Source organism: Leptodactylus fuscus, chromosome 1 (assembly GCF_031893055.1).
Source record: "Leptodactylus fuscus isolate aLepFus1 chromosome 1, aLepFus1.hap2, whole genome shotgun sequence".
NCBI classification, from domain to species: domain Eukaryota; kingdom Metazoa; phylum Chordata; class Amphibia; order Anura; family Leptodactylidae; genus Leptodactylus; species Leptodactylus fuscus.
The window spans coordinates 312,405,970-312,427,558 of NC_134265.1; the positions used below are offsets into that span (position 1 = coordinate 312,405,970).

General features: G+C 39.3%; 1 protein-coding gene across 3 annotated transcripts in view; it reads right to left on the bottom strand.

The window, feature by feature from the left end:
• Positions 1-1,071: 1,071 nt before the first annotated feature.
• The window catches only part of KIT (KIT proto-oncogene, receptor tyrosine kinase), a 50,061-nt gene continuing 29,543 nt past the window's right edge, over positions 1,072-21,589 (bottom strand). For 2 of the 3 annotated variants that reach the window (XM_075259544.1, XM_075259554.1), the window contains exons 5-21: positions 20,965-21,124; positions 19,573-19,768; positions 19,220-19,335; positions 19,013-19,127; positions 18,456-18,643; positions 17,441-17,547; positions 17,225-17,351; positions 16,540-16,644; positions 16,326-16,436; positions 12,308-12,458; positions 10,011-10,090; positions 9,573-9,700; positions 6,700-6,822; positions 4,428-4,539; positions 3,273-3,372; positions 2,907-3,009; positions 1,072-2,441 (exon numbers count right to left, since the gene is read on the bottom strand). In XM_075259544.1, the coding sequence (XP_075115645.1) occupies positions 2,319-2,441; positions 2,907-3,009; positions 3,273-3,372; positions 4,428-4,539; positions 6,700-6,822; positions 9,573-9,700; positions 10,011-10,090; positions 12,308-12,458; positions 16,326-16,436; positions 16,540-16,644; positions 17,225-17,351; positions 17,441-17,547; positions 18,456-18,643; positions 19,013-19,127; positions 19,220-19,335; positions 19,573-19,768; positions 20,965-21,124 (2,145 nt within the window). In that variant the 3' untranslated portion in view covers positions 1,072-2,318. The remainder of the gene's footprint in view (positions 2,442-2,906; positions 3,010-3,272; positions 3,373-4,427; positions 4,540-6,699; positions 6,823-9,572; positions 9,701-10,010; positions 10,091-12,307; positions 12,459-16,325; positions 16,437-16,539; positions 16,645-17,224; positions 17,352-17,440; positions 17,548-18,455; positions 18,644-19,012; positions 19,128-19,219; positions 19,336-19,572; positions 19,769-20,964; positions 21,125-21,589) is intronic. The other variant, XM_075259562.1, reaches the window with a different exon arrangement.

Genomic DNA, 21,589 nt, shown 5'->3' on the forward strand with positions numbered 1-21,589 from the left:
TTAGTTCTCTGTGCGGAGTGATCTTCACTTAGACTGAAGTAGATTATACAGCCTGAAGGATCTCTGATAGCGTTCCTTCTCACACTTGGGGTGAAGCAGCCAGTCACTGACAGTACTGCCCAGTTCTATCATGGTCTCAGACATGGTATGTGAGTTATTCTCCAGCATGAACAGTATCCTTCTGTCACCCACTAATGGACTGAGTCCAGGAGGCTCCCCAGAGATGGCCCTTCTAACCAGCCTGTCAGGTCTATTTCTGTCCCTGGCTGATATGCTACTCCCCCAGTAGGCCACTCTGAAGAAGATGTCTAATGCTACCACAGAGTTGAAAAGGTCCCTAAGAAGAGCCCCCTGGACTCCAACAGCCCTCAGCCTCCTGAGCAGGTAGAGCTTATGATGGGTGGTGCCATGGCCTGCCTCCTTCTCCATGTTGAGGAAGCTGGTGAACTCAGTCCTTAGATATACTCAATGTACAAAGGTAGATGTTGTCTTGATAAGTTCCTTAAAGTATGGGGACTATGGTGTGGTTCTCTATTGATGACACTCTCATCACATTGATACACCTCTTCTCTGCAAGCCCTACAATGATAATCCACCTCTAGGTTTTCAGGGTGACAGATCCGGGGTCTCTGGGACTGAATTATGTGATGTTAACCTGTTGTGACCATCTGACAATTGTATGTCTTGCGTTGCTTTTTTCTATTTGTATTTGTACTTAGGTGACCCTTGGATAACATTTCTGCTTCCTTGCCAAGAATATTGTAAATTTGAGTAATATTACTCTCCATATACTGTATTCTGTACATATTTCAATATGAGTTTTTTTCTAAATATCTTGTTACAGGTTCCCTTTACGTGTTTAACACTCAGACTACATTCAATAAGACTCTGAGTACGCAGTACTGTTCTCTGCTATCAGCCATGGGAGAATAAAGGCTTGACAACACAAAGAAAGCATTCTTAACCAATGCAATCCTCACATATTTCTAGCATGGGAAATAGAGAAGAGCGAGTATCTTGCTTTGGTCTACATATTTGCAAAAATATGCAAAAAAAGTGTAACATGACAAAACAGTTTATTATTAACAACTCTTAACAATCAGGCAACATACCCCAAATGTTCTGAAACTTGCAACACTACTTACAACTATGTACATACATACAAAAATACTTTGAGTAAAGGGATGGGGGGATTAACCGAACATATTGCTACATCTTCCATATTTACAGAAACAAAATAACACAAAATAAAACAGAAGAACGAAATGTTAACATCCAGTCCCATTGAAAGTAACAGTTGTTGTAAAAATGTACAAAAATATAACATCTTAAACCATTAAAATAAAAGTATCAGACTAAGTGCCCCCCAAAAAGTACCTTTCGTATTAATGGTTTGGTTAACAACATATTATAAGTGATTTGTCCAAGATCTTACAGTGGAATTTCTATTTAACCCCCTCCCTGAACGGCCAGGAGCGAAGGGTTTCCTTTTAGAAAATATTTAACATTTTAAAGGTGCAAAAACAGACAAATGCAGTGCAAATATAGGGTAATACCTCAGCGCACTTTTCTGTAGAGAACCAGCAAGAAAGGGATATCAGTACAACAGGGATATGCTCCAAACGGTTCCTAATATGCAATTGTCAAGGATGGTGGTGGTTGTAGTACTGTAATATCAGTAATTTGTGCTTTGACCCACTCAGTATCTACACAAGGCAGGGCATCCCTCTGCTACTAAAGGTGAACGCTATATATCCATATAATTTATCTCTAATAAGTATATTTGCTGTATCTATCAATGTGAATAAGTGCATGAGAATGGTCAATAAATATCGGAATGTAATATACTGTATAGGAGAAATGAATCAGTAGCAAGACACTGGAAACGTATGCATCGAAACACACGGCAGAAGCGGTTCAGCAGGATTCTGGCTTTGCGTTTGTTTTGCAATTGCAGGACATTTCAGCATTGGCGTGTTTTACTAATGCTACAATTCAACAAGTCTCTTTAACAGTCCCTAGATCGGTCATCTCAGTAGAATTATATTCTGGATCTCTCTAGTCTTCATCCATAGTCCATCACTGGTCACTGAGACGTATGCCTAGTCTTACAAGTGGTAGGTTGTATACGGTTTCCACAAAGACACAACATGTGACAATAAGTCTGAACGTAGATAGAAGTCAGTATATCTCCAGGGATCACCATGGCCAGACAACGCTCTGTTCAGCAGCTCAGTAGGATTGTGGCAATGTTGTGACATTTGGAAATGTGTGTGAAGACGAAATTCACGAGCAGCGGACGTGACATGAAGGGGTGTTCAGCGTTCCCTGTTTGCCAGTAAGGGCTGAGTAGACGACGTGCTGCTCCCCACTGAATTGATCCTTACAGAATGGTCCACAGGGGTATGGTTCGGACAGACCGGAGAGGTGTTTGAAATCTTCTGTTTTCAAGAAAAAAAAGTAGGGAACAATATTAATATTTAACTAAGATGGATGACAAAGTGTCCACGGTGGTATATTTCACATATTGGCTAGCGCTTAAGCATGCAATTGTATCACAACTGCAAAGTTGTGGTGAGGGAAGCCCATAGGCCCATATATTCTCTATCAGATGGTTTTAGCAGAAAATATGTGTGTCATATATGTGGCAGTACATGAAGTGTAGACTGAGGGATGTGTACAGTATATACTCTATACACACATCCCAGCCGAGCCATATACTTATGTGTACATATATGAGAAGAAATCTGAGAGGTACCTGAGCACCTAACACTCACTGTTTACATTACATCTATCACAACCTGTCAGTCTTCAAGATCTATTATACAATTTAAGGTATGTTTAGCAGAAGTCTCACTAGATCTAATAACAATGACTCTTCAGTAATAAGGAAATCTAATACTTACATGGCCCTTGTCTGAAAGCTGCTGCTCCACCATCTGTACAATCTGCTTAAAGGTAGGTCGCTTCTCTGGGTCCGAGTTCCAACAACTCTTCATGATCTCGTAGCTGAAAGTGAAAAAACAATGAACTGGTAAAGGATACGTTAATCCTACAAAATAATATTTTTCGACTTCAAGTACAAGGAGCCACATGTAGGGATCCTGAAAGTCATGTCCGGGGTCCATGGCACTAGACTACTTAATGTAGCAAACATGACTCTATAAAAATGTAAAGAGTTCCAAATTTACTAAAGGAAAATCCCAAATAATAAATGTATAAATATTATATAATATATAATAAATATAATAGAATATAAATAAATAACTCACAGCTCAGCTGGTGCACATTCTGGGCTCAACATGCGGTAACCTTCCTTTATCATTTTGTAGAACTTGGAGTCCACTGGTATTCGGGGATATGGGCTACTTCCTGTATATGAAACAAACAATGCAATGTTAGAACAGGATGGGAATTACCAAAGAAGAAAATATTAGTATGGCGAGTGCTGGGCCGACCATAATCACTTTCTTCTTGTTAAATGACAACTTCCTTTAACAAGTTACTTTTCTGTATATTTCCTTTTTCACCACTTTATTCATAGTTACATTGTATATGAAGTTGGAAGAAGACACAGGTCCTTCAAGTTCAACCTATAACCCTACATTGTTGATCCAGAGGAAAAATCCAACCCCTAAAACTACTTTACTGAGGGGCCACACGGTGGCTCAGTGGTTAGCACAGCAGCCTTGCAGCGCTGGAGTCCTGGTGTTCAAATCCCACCAAGGGCAAAAAACCATCTTCGAGGAGTTTGAAGTTCTCCCCGTGTTTCATGGATTTCCATCCCATATTTCTAAAAAGACATACTGATAGGGAAAAAAATGTGCATTTTGATCCCTATATGAGGCTCACAATCTACATAAAAAAATAATAAAACTACTTTACTGGAGTCCTCTATTCTCTTAGGGATTTTGTATGAATCCAAGTCATTGTTCCAATTAATGTTTGTACCCGAACTAATTAGAATAGCAGTAGTTATGCTCTGGAAAGTAATGTGGATCTTCATCACAATATTCCTTGGAAGTAAGTATTGTAGGGGCAAAGGGGTAGAAGAGCTGCAACCTTTGTGGTGAATTTTAAATCCTTAAAGGGTTTTTCATAAGCAACACTTATGCTGTACCCACAGAATGGGGAATAAGTGTTTCATCGCTAGGGATCCCACAGTAAATCACTATAGCAATGTCCTGTGTCCCTCTGTTGAATGGAACAGGGATTATAAGACTGATGAAGATAGTCAAGCATAGCACTCCGGTAACCACTGATTCATCCAACTGTTGGACAAGGGACTCCAGTTCTCATGATCATTGGCTCTTAGCAGTGATCAAATACTTATGAAACGTATACCAGATAAGTGTTGTTCGTTGGGACAATCCATTTTATTTTCAGCCACAGCAAGAACAACTTCAGAAATAAGGAACAGAACGTACCAAGCGAAAAGATCTCCCAAAGCAGGATGCCATAAGACCAGACGTCACTCTCAAATGTGTACACGCAATGAAAAATACTTTCAGGTGCCATCCACTTCACTGGGAGTCGAGCCTAAAATACAACAATGTTTACAGATGTAATGAAAAAAAATGTAGGTTATTGCACTTAATTTTGTGTGACCCATTTGCCTGCGCTGCAATAACAATGAGGCTACTGAAAGGAGCCACAAAAGTACCATGTGACAATAACAGAGCTGACGTGACCTATAAATGTACTATACAGGCTCATCTCTCCCTTATATCTTTTACTACTATAGTGACCCAGATACACAAGTGGCCACCACTCTCATGTGTGCGTCCTGTTTACTTGTTCTCAAGTAAAGCTGCAGATTTTTACTCTCTGAAACTCTTTCATATGGTGTTAGGACTCGAAGTTCACCCTTTGCTTATGTTACCTGACAAACCAAATGACTTTGTTTTTTAGAAGATCAGAAGATGAAGCTTTGTCTGTTACTTCTCTCTTTTACAAGGTCATAACTTCATGACATGTCATATCTCTAATATGGCTGGTACCTTATCATGCATCCATGATTAAATTGTTGTAAAAAAATAGCTGAAAGTGCTGAATAAATGACATTGTTATGCAGTGGTGTGCAAAAGATTTAGGCAAGTGTGGGGAACTTGCTGCATAGTGAGAATGCGTTCAGAATAGAAGAGTTAATAGTTTATTTTTGTCAAACAACAAAGTGAAGTCAATGGACAAAAGAGAGATCTACATCCCATCCATATTTGGTGCGACTGCTCTTTGCCTTCCATCAATTCTTCTCGGTACACTCGGAGATAGTTTTTGAGGGAAACCAGCAGGGAGGTTGTTCCAAGTATCTTGCAAAACTAGGCATGGACTGGAGCATGGTGAGATCGGGGGGCCATATTATCACTTCCAGGACTCCAAAGGGCGGTCACACCAAATTTTCATTAAATTTAGATTTCTTTTCTCTTCATTTGCTTTGCATTTTGACAAAAGAGTAATCTAGTAGCACTTCCATTTTTACAGCTTTTTCACTTTGCAGCACTTTTTTCCACACCACTAAAACTTTTGCACAGCATTATATATGTTCATATGGTATCAGAGAAAACAGAATCCAGTTGACATCCTTCCTTCAGCAGCAGCTGAAGATTTTGGATTACCTCCAGAATCCACTGTAAGTAATAGATGGGTACTGGGTTTAATAGGCATCCTGCTCTCCAACCAGGTGAACCCCCCACATGTCTATGATAATAGAGCTAATCTTAACTTATCTTAATCCTTGCGCAGATGTGCTTCAGTGCAAACTACGGATCTGCAGCAGAACCCCAAGGATTAGCAATTTTATATCCACTGTGCAGACATACTCTAAGGCCTCTTTCACATCTGCGTTGGTATTCTATCCAGGGGAGTCTGCATGAGGACCCCCCTGAACGGAATATCGAACACTACTGCAAGTGGTGTGCCACTGAAAGTACATGGACCCCATAGACTATATTGGGGTCCGTGTGCTTGCCGCCAGATCTCCGCAGGGATCATGCAGACAGGAAAGTAGTTCACAATTATAGTCTATGGGGTCTATGTGGTTTCACTGCACAGCGCTTGCAGTTGCGGCCGGTATTCCGTCCCCCCATGTGGACTCTCCGAATACCGATCGCAGATGTGAATCAAGCATAAGATTTTCCTCTGTATTAAAAGACCATGCATTCATCAGTAACATCCATTCCCTAAGCTATTAAATGTACCAATAAGACAGGCTTTATTGCTAATATGTCTTTAAAGACAAGTTGGCGATACTTGCTTCAACCCACACAATGACTGTACATAAGAAATATCTTCTCCTATCGCTCATCCATTTAGATGGTAACATTTTTCTCAATAGGGACTGTATTAGGAAGCTATACACTTTAACACGCAATCTTCTGATATACATTATATATAATATGTCACACCCTGACTATATTACCTTTTCCGTCAATTGCTAACCAGTTTAAAAAGATCAATACATTTTATTTTTTTTCTCCAAAAAGTGCATTATGTGCCGCGCTTCCATTATGTACAGTAAAATGTGTCTAATAGGTCTACCAAAGTGTCATTTCTATATGAAATTTTACATTATATCGCCAAATCATTATGTTCTCTCTAAGAGAGAGTGTCCTGATGTGATTTGCCATCTTCTAAGGGTTTTCTAAGGGAATTTGAGAACCCCTGAGTAGCGATAACTAAATTACACCTGCTCAGACTTACATTTCCTTTAACCACATAATTCGAGTCATTCTTGATATCTCTAGCCAAGCCAAAGTCACAGATTTTTGTTATTCGACCATGAGTGAGGAGGATATTTCTTGCTGCAAGGTCTCGGTGAATGCACTTGAAGAAAAAGAAAGGCAAAAATACAGATTTTACTCCAGAGCACCACATGAACAGTAGAATACTATCAGCTTTGTCAATAATCAGTATTATATTATACTAGCTGGTACCCGCGACTTCGTCTGCGGTGATTGTAGCAGTGGGTATATACAGGCGTGGGTAAGGTTTTCATACTGTGTATAAGGTATGGGATATGAAATGTAACTTTGTATCTTGTTTTTGCTATAATTCAGAGAATACATGAGACTTTTGTGTTGGATGTAATTTGTATTAGAGCCGCTATACGGTTTTGTGAGAAACTTTACATAGTGACTTTGGGACAGAAGTATTTGAAGTTAACCCTTTCCCGCCGATGGCATTTTTTGATTTTCGTTTTTGACTCCCCTCCTTCTAAACCCCATAACTTTTTTATTTCTCCGCTCCCAGAGCCATATGAGGTCTTAATTTTTCCTGGGACAAATTTTTCTTCATGATGCCACCATTATTTATTCTATATAATGTACTGGGAAGCAGGGAAAAAATTCAGAATGGGGTGGATTTGAAGAAAAAATGCATTTCTGCGACTTTCTTACGGGCTTTTGGTTTTACGGCGTTCACTGTGCAACCAAAATGACGTGTCTCCTGTATTCTGTGTTTCGTTACGATTCCGGGGATACAAAATTTATATGGCTTTATTTACATTTTGATCCTTTAAAAAAAAATCCAAAACTGTGTTAAAAAATTGTTTTTTGAAAAGTCGCCATATTCCGACGGCCGTAAGTTTTTTATACGTGCGTGTACGGGGATGTATAGGGCGTCTTTTTTTGCGCGACCGGGTGTACTGGGTGTAGTTCTACCATTTTCGGGAAATGTTATTGCTTTGATCACTTTTTCTTAAAATTTTTATCAGAATCAAAACAGTGAAAAAATGGCGGTTTGGGACTTTTGACCATTTTTCCCGCTACGGCGTTTACCGAACAGGAAAAATATTTGTGTAGCTTTGTAGAGCGGGCGATTTCGGACGTGGGGATTCCTAACATGTATGTGTTTCACAGTTTTTAACTACTTTTATATGTGTTCTAAGGAAAGGGGGGGTGATTTGAATTTTTAATCCTTTTTATTTATTTTTTTATATTTTTTTTTACTTTTTTTAAACTTTTTTTTTTGCATTTATTAGACCGCCTAGGGGTATTGACATGGGTGGGCGGTGTCGCGGATTGTCAGAACGGTGGGGGTCAGCAAACATGGCTGCTCCGGAGCGTTAAAGAGAGCCTCCTGGAGTATCGTTAAGGTGAGGGGCAAAGTGGTAAAGTATATGTATATGAGATTGTGTGGGGTTAGGGGCGAGGCTGTAGAGGGCAATATGAATTTTGTGGCTTGCTATGGTCCAAAGTGTGTGAGATTGCAGAGATGGTGATGTGAGTTTGGGTTTTGTGGGGGTCCTGGCACAAACGTATGTGCGCTATTGTGACGAAAAGTAGCCTATTGTTTAATCGGGTGTATTAACTATGTTTGTGGAAAATTTCAGCCAAATCGGTGGAGCGGTTTTTCCGTGATTGAGGAACAAACATCCGAACATGCAAACATCCAAACACACAAACCCACAAACTCACAAACTTTCACATTTATAATATTAATAGGATGTTGCATAAAACTACACTTTGTAACAATTTTGAAAAAATTTTAAAATTAAAATTGAGGGATATTTTATATAGCAAGGAGCTGAACAATGTGTCTCATAATAGACATACTATGTGACAGTGAACAGAAAATCCTCTATAATGAAACCTGACTTATTTTTACGGCCAAGAGTAAAATCTATTGTGTACGGTCAGCTTTATAGAAGCATTTCCACCACAGATCCTAGAAATGGGGGCCTCCCATTAAACCAGATATGAAAAAAATTGAGGAAACAAATTGAGATTCACAATTTCTGGCCAAAATTAATGATGTGCATACACCTTTAATAGCTGTCAGCTACATGAGTAATTCCTCCTGACCCGCCATAAATATACGGCTTGGCTGACACTGGGTGCACACCAGCGCTTGCATTATGTTTGGGGATGCCGCTTTCCCTCTCCACAAGAAAAATGCAGGGAGAAAAGAGCTGCAAGCAGCGCTTTTCTTTCTGCATTTTTCACCCTTTACGGGTGGAAACTGAGCGGAAACCACACGGACCCCATTATAGTCGATGGGGTCTAAGGGTTTCCGAAGGTAACCGCTTTTTTATGCGGATTAGGTTTCTGCTTTGGTACCCCACGAATGGTGCGTAGTGTGCATGTATTTTCAGTAGGAAGAGAGGAATAAGTTGCTGCCAGACAATTCAGTATATGGCTTATTAGTCTTGAGAATGAAAGGCATGGTCACTGAAATTCAGTGCTTTAAAGTGGGAGACTTGGCAAGTTCTGTGCATAAAAGGGTCCTCTGGTCCTGAGGAAGTCGGAGTGTTTCGCTGACTTTGCTCTAAGATGTATGGACACTTTATGGTTTCAGTTCTTTATAATACAAAACCATTTTCTATTGCAATTCATATAATAAGAAGAAAAATCAATCTGGATACATTGTAGACTATCTAACAGCATATTTGATATAATGCGAATGCTTGGGGCTACTAAAGGCCCATTAACATTATGACTGAGACTAGACATGTCATGACTGCTGTGGCGTGCCACTGATCTGAACCCTGCCCATGTAAGTAGATCAGTAACTGTATCTTTGCCTTGGTTGTCTGTCTATTACAAATGTGTGTGAGCATCTGTGTATTAACTCACATTTTTAGACGCCAGGAAGTTCATGCCCTGTGCAACTTGATATGAAAAGCTAATCAGATCTTCTGTATCTAGGGCTAAATCATCCTCTTCAGGCATTGCGATGGTGACGTCCTGATCAACATAAGAACCTATTCAAGATAAACGGTTTAAACACTTAGACGGAAATTTCAAACAACCATATCATGAATCTGAGCCATTACCACTTTCTTCTTCCACGCAAGCAAACAAAAGCCTTGCCAGAGTGATAAAACTATGTGAAACTTAAACAAAAAAGTCTGGTCTAAAGAAATACGGTATTTCAGGAAAACATCATTATTTCGGCTTTTACTTTTCTACTTGTATAAATTGTATTCACTGCGACAAATATGTAAATGGAGACGTAGTCACAATACTTCCATCTACTGGGAAATGAAACTTTGCGGAATGGATTCAACTCACCTGACTTTCTTTTGTCTGACTTGGTTGGCACCACGTAGGATACTCCTGGCTTCATATCCATGTACTCACTCAATCCTTCACTGTAAAACAAGAGGAAGGACGGTTTTTGAAAAACATCACCACTATTTACAGCTCCGCGAATGAAGGATCCAAGAACAAAGACAAGGATATCAATGTTTTACTTGGCATGAGAACAAGCATAACAACTCCTGACATCCATGTTCAGTAGGAATTGCGGCACAGGATGCTCTTATAATTACTAAAGACACGACCGCTGGTGGCAACAACAAAGCTTGTGGGATACATTAAAAAGGAAAGACTAATTTCATACATGAAATTCCGTCCTTATATCCCACCTGCGCATAATGAGACATCTCCTTACAAGCCATATGCTGCTTTATTTACACAAAATAGCAACATCAGGTCCACCGCCATTTCTTAAAGTGATTACACATGTTAGGAGCAGAAGTTATACCCATTACATTGTATTGGGAGGGGAAGACAGCAAGGGATGAACAATGGATCTGTCTCCAGGGAAATTTTAAGGCACTGTGGTTTACATGAAACAAGACCTTACAGAAATGGTATTCAGAGGTCAAGGAGAACACTGATGAAGATGGCTGCTCTTATAGGAGGTGTCGGCGAACACTGCACAAGAATAAATACTGATGGTATTCACTTTTACTTGTAGACATGGTAATCCTATACTATTATTTCTGCCCAATTTCCTTGTCTGCATTAGCAGAATTACCCACTGTGGTAGAGTGAGTCATGTTTTGTCTTACTTAGAAGTTTCTTAACTTTTAAAGAGGTTGTCCAGGAATTGTTAGAGAATGTGGTGAAATAAAGGAATTCTCCATAGCTACGATGTTGTCACTCTAGTGGTCCTGCCAGTTTTGTTGACTTGTTTTGCAATGCTGAAACCTGTGCAAGTTACCGCTGCAGCAAGTCTCTGACCTTAACAATCCTGAATTGTATATGCCGGCACCACAGCTGAAGCCAGTGACTGGCCACAGCAGACAAGTGTGCATGTGTGGAACACCATCACTACAGGAAAAGTCAAGACCAGTAGGGAACACCAGAGAGACAGCCCTGGAGCTCCAGGGAATTTACCAGGTGATGGAGACCACCAGAGCTGAGACTCTGGACAAGTGATGGGGTTAGGCCTGGTTCACATCTGTGTTCGATATTCCGTTTGGGGAGTCCACATGGGGATCCACAAAATGCATTGGCAAGTGAGTTTATGAAAGCACATGGACCCCATAGACTATAATGTGGTCTGTGTGTTTTCCACTCAGTCCCTGCACGAGTCATAGAGAGAAAAGTAGTTCATGAAGTAATTTTCTCTCTGCATGTCTCGTGCGGACACTGTGCAGAAAACACATGGACCCCATTATAGTCTATGGGCTCCATGTGCTTTCATAAGCTCACCACTTGTCAATACGTTCAGTATTCCATTTGGGGGGTCCCCATGTGGACTCCCCAAACAGAATACCGAATGTAGATGTGAACCGGGGCTTACTGGGTTAGTTTAAGAATTTTTTTTTTTTAATTTTATTGCATTCCCTTAATTTTTTAAACAGTTATAATGTGAATACATCAGGGGGAATTTATTATACCGTTTACGCCAGTTTTTTGGAGCAGGTGGGTATAATTGTGGTGCATCTTTGGCACAAAGATCTTTCTTGCACCACACATTGTGCCACACTGATTTTTCTGCAACAGCAGATAAAGAGAATTGTGATCTGGGGGCACCTTGGCCCAACAAATTGTGACTCTCTCCAGTAAACTGACTTGAGTTATACATAAAATCTACATGAGATTTCAATGCCAGTACGCCTGAGAAAGTCTGATTTATTAAAGGGGTTGGCCACTTTCAGACCAGTATTGATAAACAAATGTACAATAAAAAGTTATACAATTTTCCAATATACTTTCTGTATCAATTCCTCACGGTTTTCTAGATCTCTGCTTGTTGTCATTCATTCTGTTACTTCTAGAGGATAAAACTCTGACCATGGTCATGTGATTTACAGTCCATGGTCATGTGATGAGAACACGGGTGCAGAGCTGATTACCCGGCAGATGTCTGATTATTGTGCTGTGACTATAACGAGCGGTATCTGTTTGTCAATATTGGTCTGAAAGTGGCCAACCCCTTTAAGGAGCAGAAGTCTCTTAAACATCCTTCAATCCAAACTTTGCACCAATCAGGTACTTTCTTAAGAATGGCGTAAGGAAAGCCAGTCTTCATAAATTCCCCCCATCGTATGAGATGAAAAATCTACTCTGCTCACCAAACATTTTCTCTCGAGTTAAGGAGGTTCTTATATAGGGCACTTTCTGAGTGGTCCTCAAATTTCTGACAGATGAAGGAATCACGTTTTCTTCGTAGATAATTCAGAAGATCTCCATAGCAACAATATTCGGTGATGACAAGAGTTGGGCCTGGAAAATAAATGTGATGTCAATTTAAAGACCACAAGCGATGGTACAAAGCTGATGGGAGAAACAAATATTATAGATCTGGAGAACATCTGATAAAATAATGACATTGTGTTGGGGTCACAAGATCAGAACACTATGTAGCTGTGGCCACAATATCAGTATGGCATTATAGTATCATATGCAGCAATTTCTCATTATTTTATATGGGAATGAGTTACAAAGATGTCCCAAGCTGCAAATGACGTCTCCAAGCGTAAATCTAATTAAATTCTCATTTCAGATTTTCCAGCCAGATTTTACATTATAGTCATGTGGTTGAATGACTTGGATATGAAGGGTCTTCTTACAATCATAACTTATATTTTCTAGTCTAATTAAAGATGTACAAAAAAAAATATATTTGATGGCCAAACTCTGTGTCAGTAGAGGAATGAAGATTTTCTTTAAAAAAAACCCCAGTTTGATATAAATTCCAAAAATTGGCTATGCCCTGTTGGATGTGCACTGGAGACTTTTCAGTAGCACCAACCATTACAAGTTCACTGGATTTCAGTATCTTCTTCGAGTAGTGAAATGACTAATTCCTAAAGAATGCAAATTATACCGCGCGCTAGAATGCACATAACATGGTTCTATTTGTAGAAGTGATCCACTTAGGCTGCCAACAATCTAAAAACAACCTGATGGGTCGCCGCACTGGATTATATAATACCATCTTATGTTCTATTTCTCAGGTCAGCCAAACACCAAATTTATTTTCTTTAAGTATTTGTACATATAAGAATTCTTAGCTCTTTTAATAGGGGAAGATTTTCTTATATCATCAATATTTTATTCTGTATAATGTGACTTTCACATGACCGCAACTAGTAACATTCACAATAATGGGCAGTGTCAGACGGACCCGCCAGAAAACCAGAGGCCCACCAAAATTTGTAGGGGACTAGGGTCTATTTCTTAGTGGTTATTGGAAGATGAACTCCAGAATGAGTGTATCTGGTGAGCCCAAGGAACGTCAGTTTGTCAATGATAATTGGGCAGGAGATACAAAAGGCTTATAATATTACATCCTAAAAGTCCCGAAACACTGTTTATAACTAGATAATGTAATTTTCAGTGTTTCTAGGTAAAAAAACAAACAAACCATTAATATATTTTCTTTCCTATTAATCTATGCTGCTATGGGTTTTGTATAAAATTAGTCTCCTCCCTCCTCTGGCAGCTAACAATAACAATAACGACTTTTCAAGCGGACAGAAAAACCCGACATCTTTACTTGCGGACAGTGAAGGAAGGGCACGGAGAGCAAAAGAACGCACCCGATATCCATTTAAATAAATGACAGGTGTCATGGACACTGCTAGTGTCCGCTCCTAATGTCCATGCCAGATTTTGAGCGGACACTAGGAGCGGACACTACCTGTCGGACACCGACGGTAGTGTGAACGCCCCCTTAGCTGCAAAGACTCTTATGCTTCCTGATAAACAGAGATCTGGCTGTGGGGAGACTAACTGAGCATGTGTGTCCACTAGCACAAAGCACATTATGTGGACATACACACTGCTTTCAAATTTTGAACACCAGGTGGCACCAAACTGTATAAGTTGTCACAATTCTTCAATACCAGTATGTAAATGCTAAACATTGTTATTTTTAAGATCTATACCATAAATATAATATTTAATGGTGGTACAACCCATTTTAAACAATGCCAGCTCAGTATACTCTTTTTCCAGACTGAAAAATATGACAAATGAGTTTCAGTGAATGACTCAAGACTCACCAGCTTTATCTGACACATGTCAGAACAATGGTAAAAATACGTTTTTAAATCGGCCTTATTGTTTGCAAATTCAGTCAACAAAAATGACAAGCTTGTGCACGACATGTATACACTCAGAAAAGTATTACAGTTTTAATTAAAGAGGATTTTCTCATAATTGACTTTTATGACATGTCAATCATATAACTACAATGCTACCTTACTAGAAAATGATGAGATCCAAGTCTCTGATGGAGAAGATGTCACCCATAGACAGTTCTCCACTGAAATCAGTAAAAGTCAAGAAAACCAACCGGTTCTCGTATATCAGACACTTGCACATTATACATTTTACATGGTGACGTAGAAGCAGTTCAGCTCTCCACCACCCTACTACTCAGTACATGTGCGGTATATAATAGGGACACTCTCTAGTAGACCCAAACCAGTGGTCACACACAATATCACAAGCTGTACTTATGAAACATGCGTTTCTTTTTACATAATGCTTTCCTATACGATATAAATAGAGTGGGATGTTGGAGTGCTCCTTCATGTGCCCATGCACATGTTTACTCAGCACGTAATCTGCCAGGCAGACAGCCCATTAAAGCGTATCACTGCCCGAACCCTTCTGAATAGATGAAGTGTTTCTGTCTGACGAAGGATGATTGATAATGCATTCACTATGTTCATCATACAACGGCACAAGTCCATATTAACAGCTCTTCAGTTGTCCCTGGCTCCAAAAAGGCTTAGTCACACATCGAGTCTTAAGCCGAACTCACAATTAAGCGATTACCATTAACCCCTTAGGCAACCAGGTGGCCTTCGTATTATAAGTATGCTTGAGTCACTATATTGTAATGCTAAAAAAAATTATGTAAAAACATAACAGTAGAATAATTGATAATTTTATTCTGTATAATCCCCAACAAGGATTTAGCTCATATAAGGTATTTCGCAAAGAGCAGAACGAGTATTGTTTGTGTCTCCAACTTCCTCAGTTGTTACTAAATTAGGGACTATACTTACTGCTGATGTCATAAGAATTATAATGATACAATGTATTTCATCATACAGGAAGCCGAGTGATGAAACTGAATGCACTGGCATTGTTGTTATTATAAAATGTGGAAGCGAATCCATGTACATTTTAATTTACAACAATGGGTATCGGGAATCCTTCTTCATAAATATACATAGTGGATTCTTTCCCTGAGTAAGTCATTTAACCAAGTTAGCAGCAAGACAAGACTTACATGACACAATACAGTATTGCGTCACATGATTCCTGGGAATTGAAGATTGGCCGATACATGGCACAATTTACTCCAAGAAATTAACAGCAATTTATTCATTACATACCTACTTGCCCAAAAGCTTTGTAACTAAACTTTTATTCTCATAAATCCATATTGTAGGTGAAAATAACTTTGTAATGTATTTTGTTAAGGAAAAGTGTCTGTTTCTTCACTTATTTGCTACTTTCTACCAATCATCATATCTGTACAATAGAAGTCTATGGGGGTAGGGGAAGAAAGAGAAGAGATCCTCAAACCAGAGAGACATCTGCACTATAGAGAGACAACAAAGCTGGTTTATCAGGAATTACCATCCAGGCTTCAAGTGATAGAAATGACTCATTTAATGTTGTAGGCAGTCTCATATCTATGTCTCTTGCTTCTGTTCCTCCCCCTCCTCTTCCCATAGACTTCATTGTAAGCTGACACTGCTTGTCTACAGAGTGTGGACAAAATCAATAGATAAAGGCACATTTTTTCAGTGACGTAGATCACAAAGTTTATTCCCTTTATCCACACTATTTATTCATAAAATATAACAGATAAAAGCTTATGGTTTAAGAGGGCCATACACATTAGACTTACATCGGCTATTTTGGCGAGATTGGCCAACAACGCTATGACGTGTTCGGCTGAAATTCATACAAACTAAGTGTGCAGATGTAGTGGAAGTTTATTAGGAACGGCTGTTGACTGAACAAGGGTTCAGCTGATGGCTAGTAAGAGCATATTTATGCCTAAATACTAGTATGTAGACTTCATTACATGTTAGTAGCTTCTGAAAGCATGCATTTATTTACCTCCCACGGTGCAGGCTCCCAGAAGATTCACAATGTTTTTATGATGGCCAAGATAGCTCAAGACCTTGAGCTCAGACATAAGGGCTTCCCTCTCTGTAGCGTGGGCACTTGCTGCAAAAAGAGAGATTTCATTCAGTGTCATGTACTGTATATAGGATCAATAGCATCATTCAGTATAATTCCTGAAAATCTAACAGATAAGAACAATACTTACGTTTCAACATTTTAACAGCAACTGTAAGCGCATTGTCTTCTTTAAATAGGCCATACGCCGTGGCTTCAACCACCTTACCAAAGGCGCCAGCACCCAGAATCTTACCTATTAGGAAATAAAAGCTAATTAAATGAAATCATTACAACATAAAACTAAATACAATAGTTTAGCATAGAATAAAACACACACTACCCTAAGTATTAATGATTCGTGGATGGAAACTCAAAAATTTCAGATACAGGCAGGCCTGAAATTTTTGGAAAAATTTGGAATGAAACAAAAATGTGACTTGGGGGTTTTCCAAGCTCTCCACCAATGGCATATTTTTTAAGAAAAGATGGGTTGGGTATGTTAAATTTTAACATTTCCAATCCTTCTGTCCTCACAGGAGATAAGTCACTGTCAGAGGTGTAGAGCCTTACTCCCTTCTCTCCAAAGAAAAAAAAAACATTCTTGCTTGGCCATACTAGGGAGCTACTTGTTCTCCATGCCATGGTTCTTGCTCTCACGATTCCTACTGAATGTATGTGCTTGGCTCCATAGATAAAGTAACAGCATTACAGATGTAGTTCTGAGCCATGTGAATGAGGCCATACACCCCACACAGATCCATTTTTTTGTTGTTTATAGTACAGTAAAAGAACAAGAATTGTACAATATAGTGGTGAGAATGCAATGCACTAACCAAAGCAGAGCCTGTCTCTAGGGAACTCCCACTTGTTGTCATAAGGTAGTTGTGTCGGATCGATATAAACATAATTATTTCCATTGATTTCTTCCACTACTTTCCATTGAATTTCATACTTTGGTTTCTGTTTTAAAGAAATAAAAACAAACTAAATAAAGTGAAGCAGAACAACATAAAACATTGGTAGGATCACAACTCAAATGTCTGCTGTACCTGCAAGTATTTGTACATGAGGACCGCCATGGCGACACACATCACGGCGGCGGCTACTATAAATCCGATCAGTAAGGGAGTAAAGAGTGTGTGGGAATTAATTTCTGCTAGAGAAATAAAGACAGAAGACATAAAGGTTATTTTTTTTTACATTAAAAGTACAAGTAAATCATAACAATGTGTAATACCTGGGGAATATAGGTCAGCAGCCGGCATCCAGTGTGCAAGTACAGCACTAAAGTTGCCCATACACTTCATAAAGCTGCCGACCAAAGGTTTGTTAAGTCAATAGTTAATATTTCCAATTTCCCCATACACATGGGCAAAGAGATTGGGCATGCCCAATCTTTCCACCATGCCCAACCCTTCTTCTACTCTGAAATCTGCCTCTAGGAAAGAGTTTGAAGGCCCCCATGCACCTTAGATGGTTGGCCAGTCCTGATGAAATCTAAATGATTGGTTGACATTAATTTAATGGGGGGAATTTATCAACTTCTCTATACCAGTTTTCTAGTATAAATGGGTGATAATGTGGTGCACATTTGGCGCAAAGCCCTTTCTTCCATCAAATAAATGCCACATCTCCCATTCTGTGTCTCACTTGCCACTTTGAATATATGTGATGGAACTGAGGCAGTCGAGATAGTGGCATGTTTAATATAACGCACACCGTTTTTTGGCATGAGCTATACAGGAAGTCTACACTAGTTCCTGGGCAGATTTTTGCATTCTGTCACATTGATATGCGCCTCAGGTGTGTCTTGCACCTGCCGGGCACTTTATTAAGACTGGCGTTTTGTAAGTCCCCCCTATGTCAATGGCCACCTTTGGCATACACTTACAGTAGTATAGGCAATGCATATACATGTAAGGCTGCTTGCTGTCTGGAGTGCCTACATTTATGTCATTTTAGTCAGACGTACAGGGAGACTGTCAGCCTTATTCATCTGGACTATTAAATTACTTAAAAGTTTGTTTTACAGGACAAAAAAAAGTAAAAAGAAAAATTATATACCTGTAACGGCAAAACTGAATATAGATGTAATCCTCTCCACATCATTGTATGCGATACAGTGCACGGTGCCATTTTTCTCCTTAATAGAACTCACATCAATGATACTTTCTACAACAGTACGCCCCAGAGAGGAGTTTTCCATGCTCTGCTTTGTGTCAATTGGCATTATTGCTGGAGAATCTGAACACCTGCAATAACAAAGTCACGTCAATATAAAGCTTCAGCGATATACGCAAACGGAAACTACAGATAAAGCTAAAGGGGTGGAATAAGTCGTCTATGTTTATATTGTTATACGAACTGAGACGCTTGCAAAGCAGATTACTGTGTCACTCCCATAGAGTTGGATGACATGTTAGTAATTGTGCTAATGTCTTAGTACACTGCTTAAAAAGATCCTGTGTCAATAATGCATGGAAAGACAGGAGCAATGTCTGGCTGTCAATCGAGAGCAGTCAGGACAGCAAATAGTCTGTCTAAGTTGGAGTTCCTGCATTAAAATTGGATTTCAGGGGAGAAGACCAGAGAGACATGTACATATTACTAGGGTCCGTTACCTGGATTCCGACCCCGGGCAGAACAACCAGTCAATAGAAGGCACTGGGAAACCCGTGGCAACACACTGTAGCATGTCATGACCAAGTTTCTCAACTATTAAGATTTCAGGTTTTGCTGGAAAAAATACAAAAAAAAAAATCCCAGGAAATTAATAGAAATCCTTCAGAAATGTTCCATAATGTAACCAATTAAAAACGTACACTTACTCTTTACTGAAATGTTGAAGCTGACAGATGAGTTGGCGTCGGAATTCAAGGCATAAAATGTATAGATTCCCTTTTCATTCCCTTTAAGGCGGATAAGATGTAGTTCACTAACGTACCTATCAGGGGTAGAGTAATACATTCAGTTATAAGAAGTGGTTACAATATATGCTAGTATACAGGTATATAGTCAGATACAGTTAGTATATAGGATCATTTAAACATGGTATTATTATTACAGTCCACATCTGGCACAGTGATTCACATAGCTGAGTATATGGAAAAAGGTCCCAAATACCCATGACCTATGTGCTATATAACTTAGTATTACCAAAAGAATTATGTGACTGTCATACCTATTGTTGCCTTCCTCTCGTGACTGCACAAAATGGTCAGAGGTGTTGAGAACAGTCTCGTTCATGAAAGTCCAGAACTCTTCATCCGGTCGAGGATATGCATTGATGTAGACCTGTAGTACAATGTTCTCCCCAGCATTAACACATACATCTAGTGTGGTATTATCCATGACTGTCAGATTGATGTATCCAGTTTCTGTTCACAATATTAAGAATAAAAGAAATATGTAAAGACATTGAATAAGCAGTAGGGATAAAAGATAAGAACTTAGATCTTGGAATGAGACCGAGCGATTGTATTATATGTAGATGTAACCATTAAAGTAGTGTTCCATAGTGAGCCTACTCATTGCACAACATATTAGTCTGTACAAGACAATGAAAGCAGAAAACAAATAGGGCAAGGAAAGTCCTACTCGATGTAGGTCAGCAAACCACATAGATTTAACTAGGTTTATTTACACAAAGAAAATCAGGATGCTAATAGGTGATAAACATACCCTCTCTGGGGGGTCACTAGTCACAAGAATGGTGGTGCTATCTGAATGGAGCGGTGGTCATGCATGCACACTCCATTTAGTTTATGGTACTGCTTGGAGATACGCAGTACTATCTTTATCAGATCTAGAAAGATGGATTTGTGACCAATGTTCCATTCAAATAAGGGAAACAGGATCCCTTTTCTCGTAAGTAGGTTTCCACTGATCAGCCCTCATACATTTGTCACTCATCCTGTAAAAAGGTGATAAATATTTTGTGTGCCAACCACTTTTATAGAAAAAAAAAATCATGGTCAGAGTGCTATCATGCTTTATTACAGCTTCTTTAAGGGAGTTTCCTATTATAGGCACTAATAGGGGCACTGCTTTCTCATGTATTTAGGTAACTCCTTTTGACCAATAAAAAGCAGAACAAGCAAGCAAAGACCTCTCTTCATTGAAGTATATGGAGAAGGGCAGCCGAGAATTGGTCGTAAGTGCCAAAAAATTTAATTTAAGTAAATTGCTATCCACTGCAACCAGCCTCTCCCAAATGACTCAGATGCTAAACTCAAAGCAAGATTGGCTAAATCGGTGCAATAGCAGTGAAACTGTATTTGTCCCAATTTTAGCTTCTGTTAAATGTTTCTAAACATTCTAATAAATGTTTAACATTCTGTTAAATGTTTAGCTAAGTCCCCACGTTGCGGAAACGCAGCTACTTTTGTTGCAGATTTTACTGCATTTTTTTGAGCCAAACCTTTGCTCAATCCACCCCTGGCTTTGGCTCAAAAAACGCCACAAAATCTGCAACAAAAAAAGCTGTATTTCCGCAATGTGGGACCTTAGCCTAACAGTGCATTCTAATGTACAATCACTTTATAGGTAGTTGTGACGACAAGCAGTGACTAACCAAGAACATCCAATGTGAACGAGGCACTGCTCACTCCAACACTGTTCTTAGCTTCGCAGGTGTATATTCCAGATTCATTCAGATTAACTGAACGACTGCTCAGAGTGTTGTTCCGCTCAAATATTGTATCGGACAGGTACTTGCTTTTTGTTTTGGATGTCTGTAAAGAAAAATGACTACAATTAATAAGATGTCTGTCAGATCTCACTAATTACCATTCATTATGTCAAACTATCCAGATTCCAAAAAATCCAAGGGAACCACCTGTCAAACTGTCTAGAAACAAATACTTCACGGCTGGGGAATGGCAGATGAATGGATAAGGACAACAATGTAAATTCTGAGTTCTGGGACAGTTTATTAATGTGATGTCCCTGATTGGAAATTCACCTTTCCAGCTTCATTAAAATATGCTAATGACAGAATAGCAGCTGGCGGTATCTCCATGTGCACACAAAAGGAATGTAATGAAATGACAGATAGGAAATGGAGGATGATGAGCGGGGACTACGAGAGCAGAGGAAGGAAGGAAGAGGGGGCTTCAAGATTCCACAAATACAACTTCATTATTCATACCAAAGGAATGAATGCAAATACTGGGTAAGGAACGTGGAAAGTAACGTAT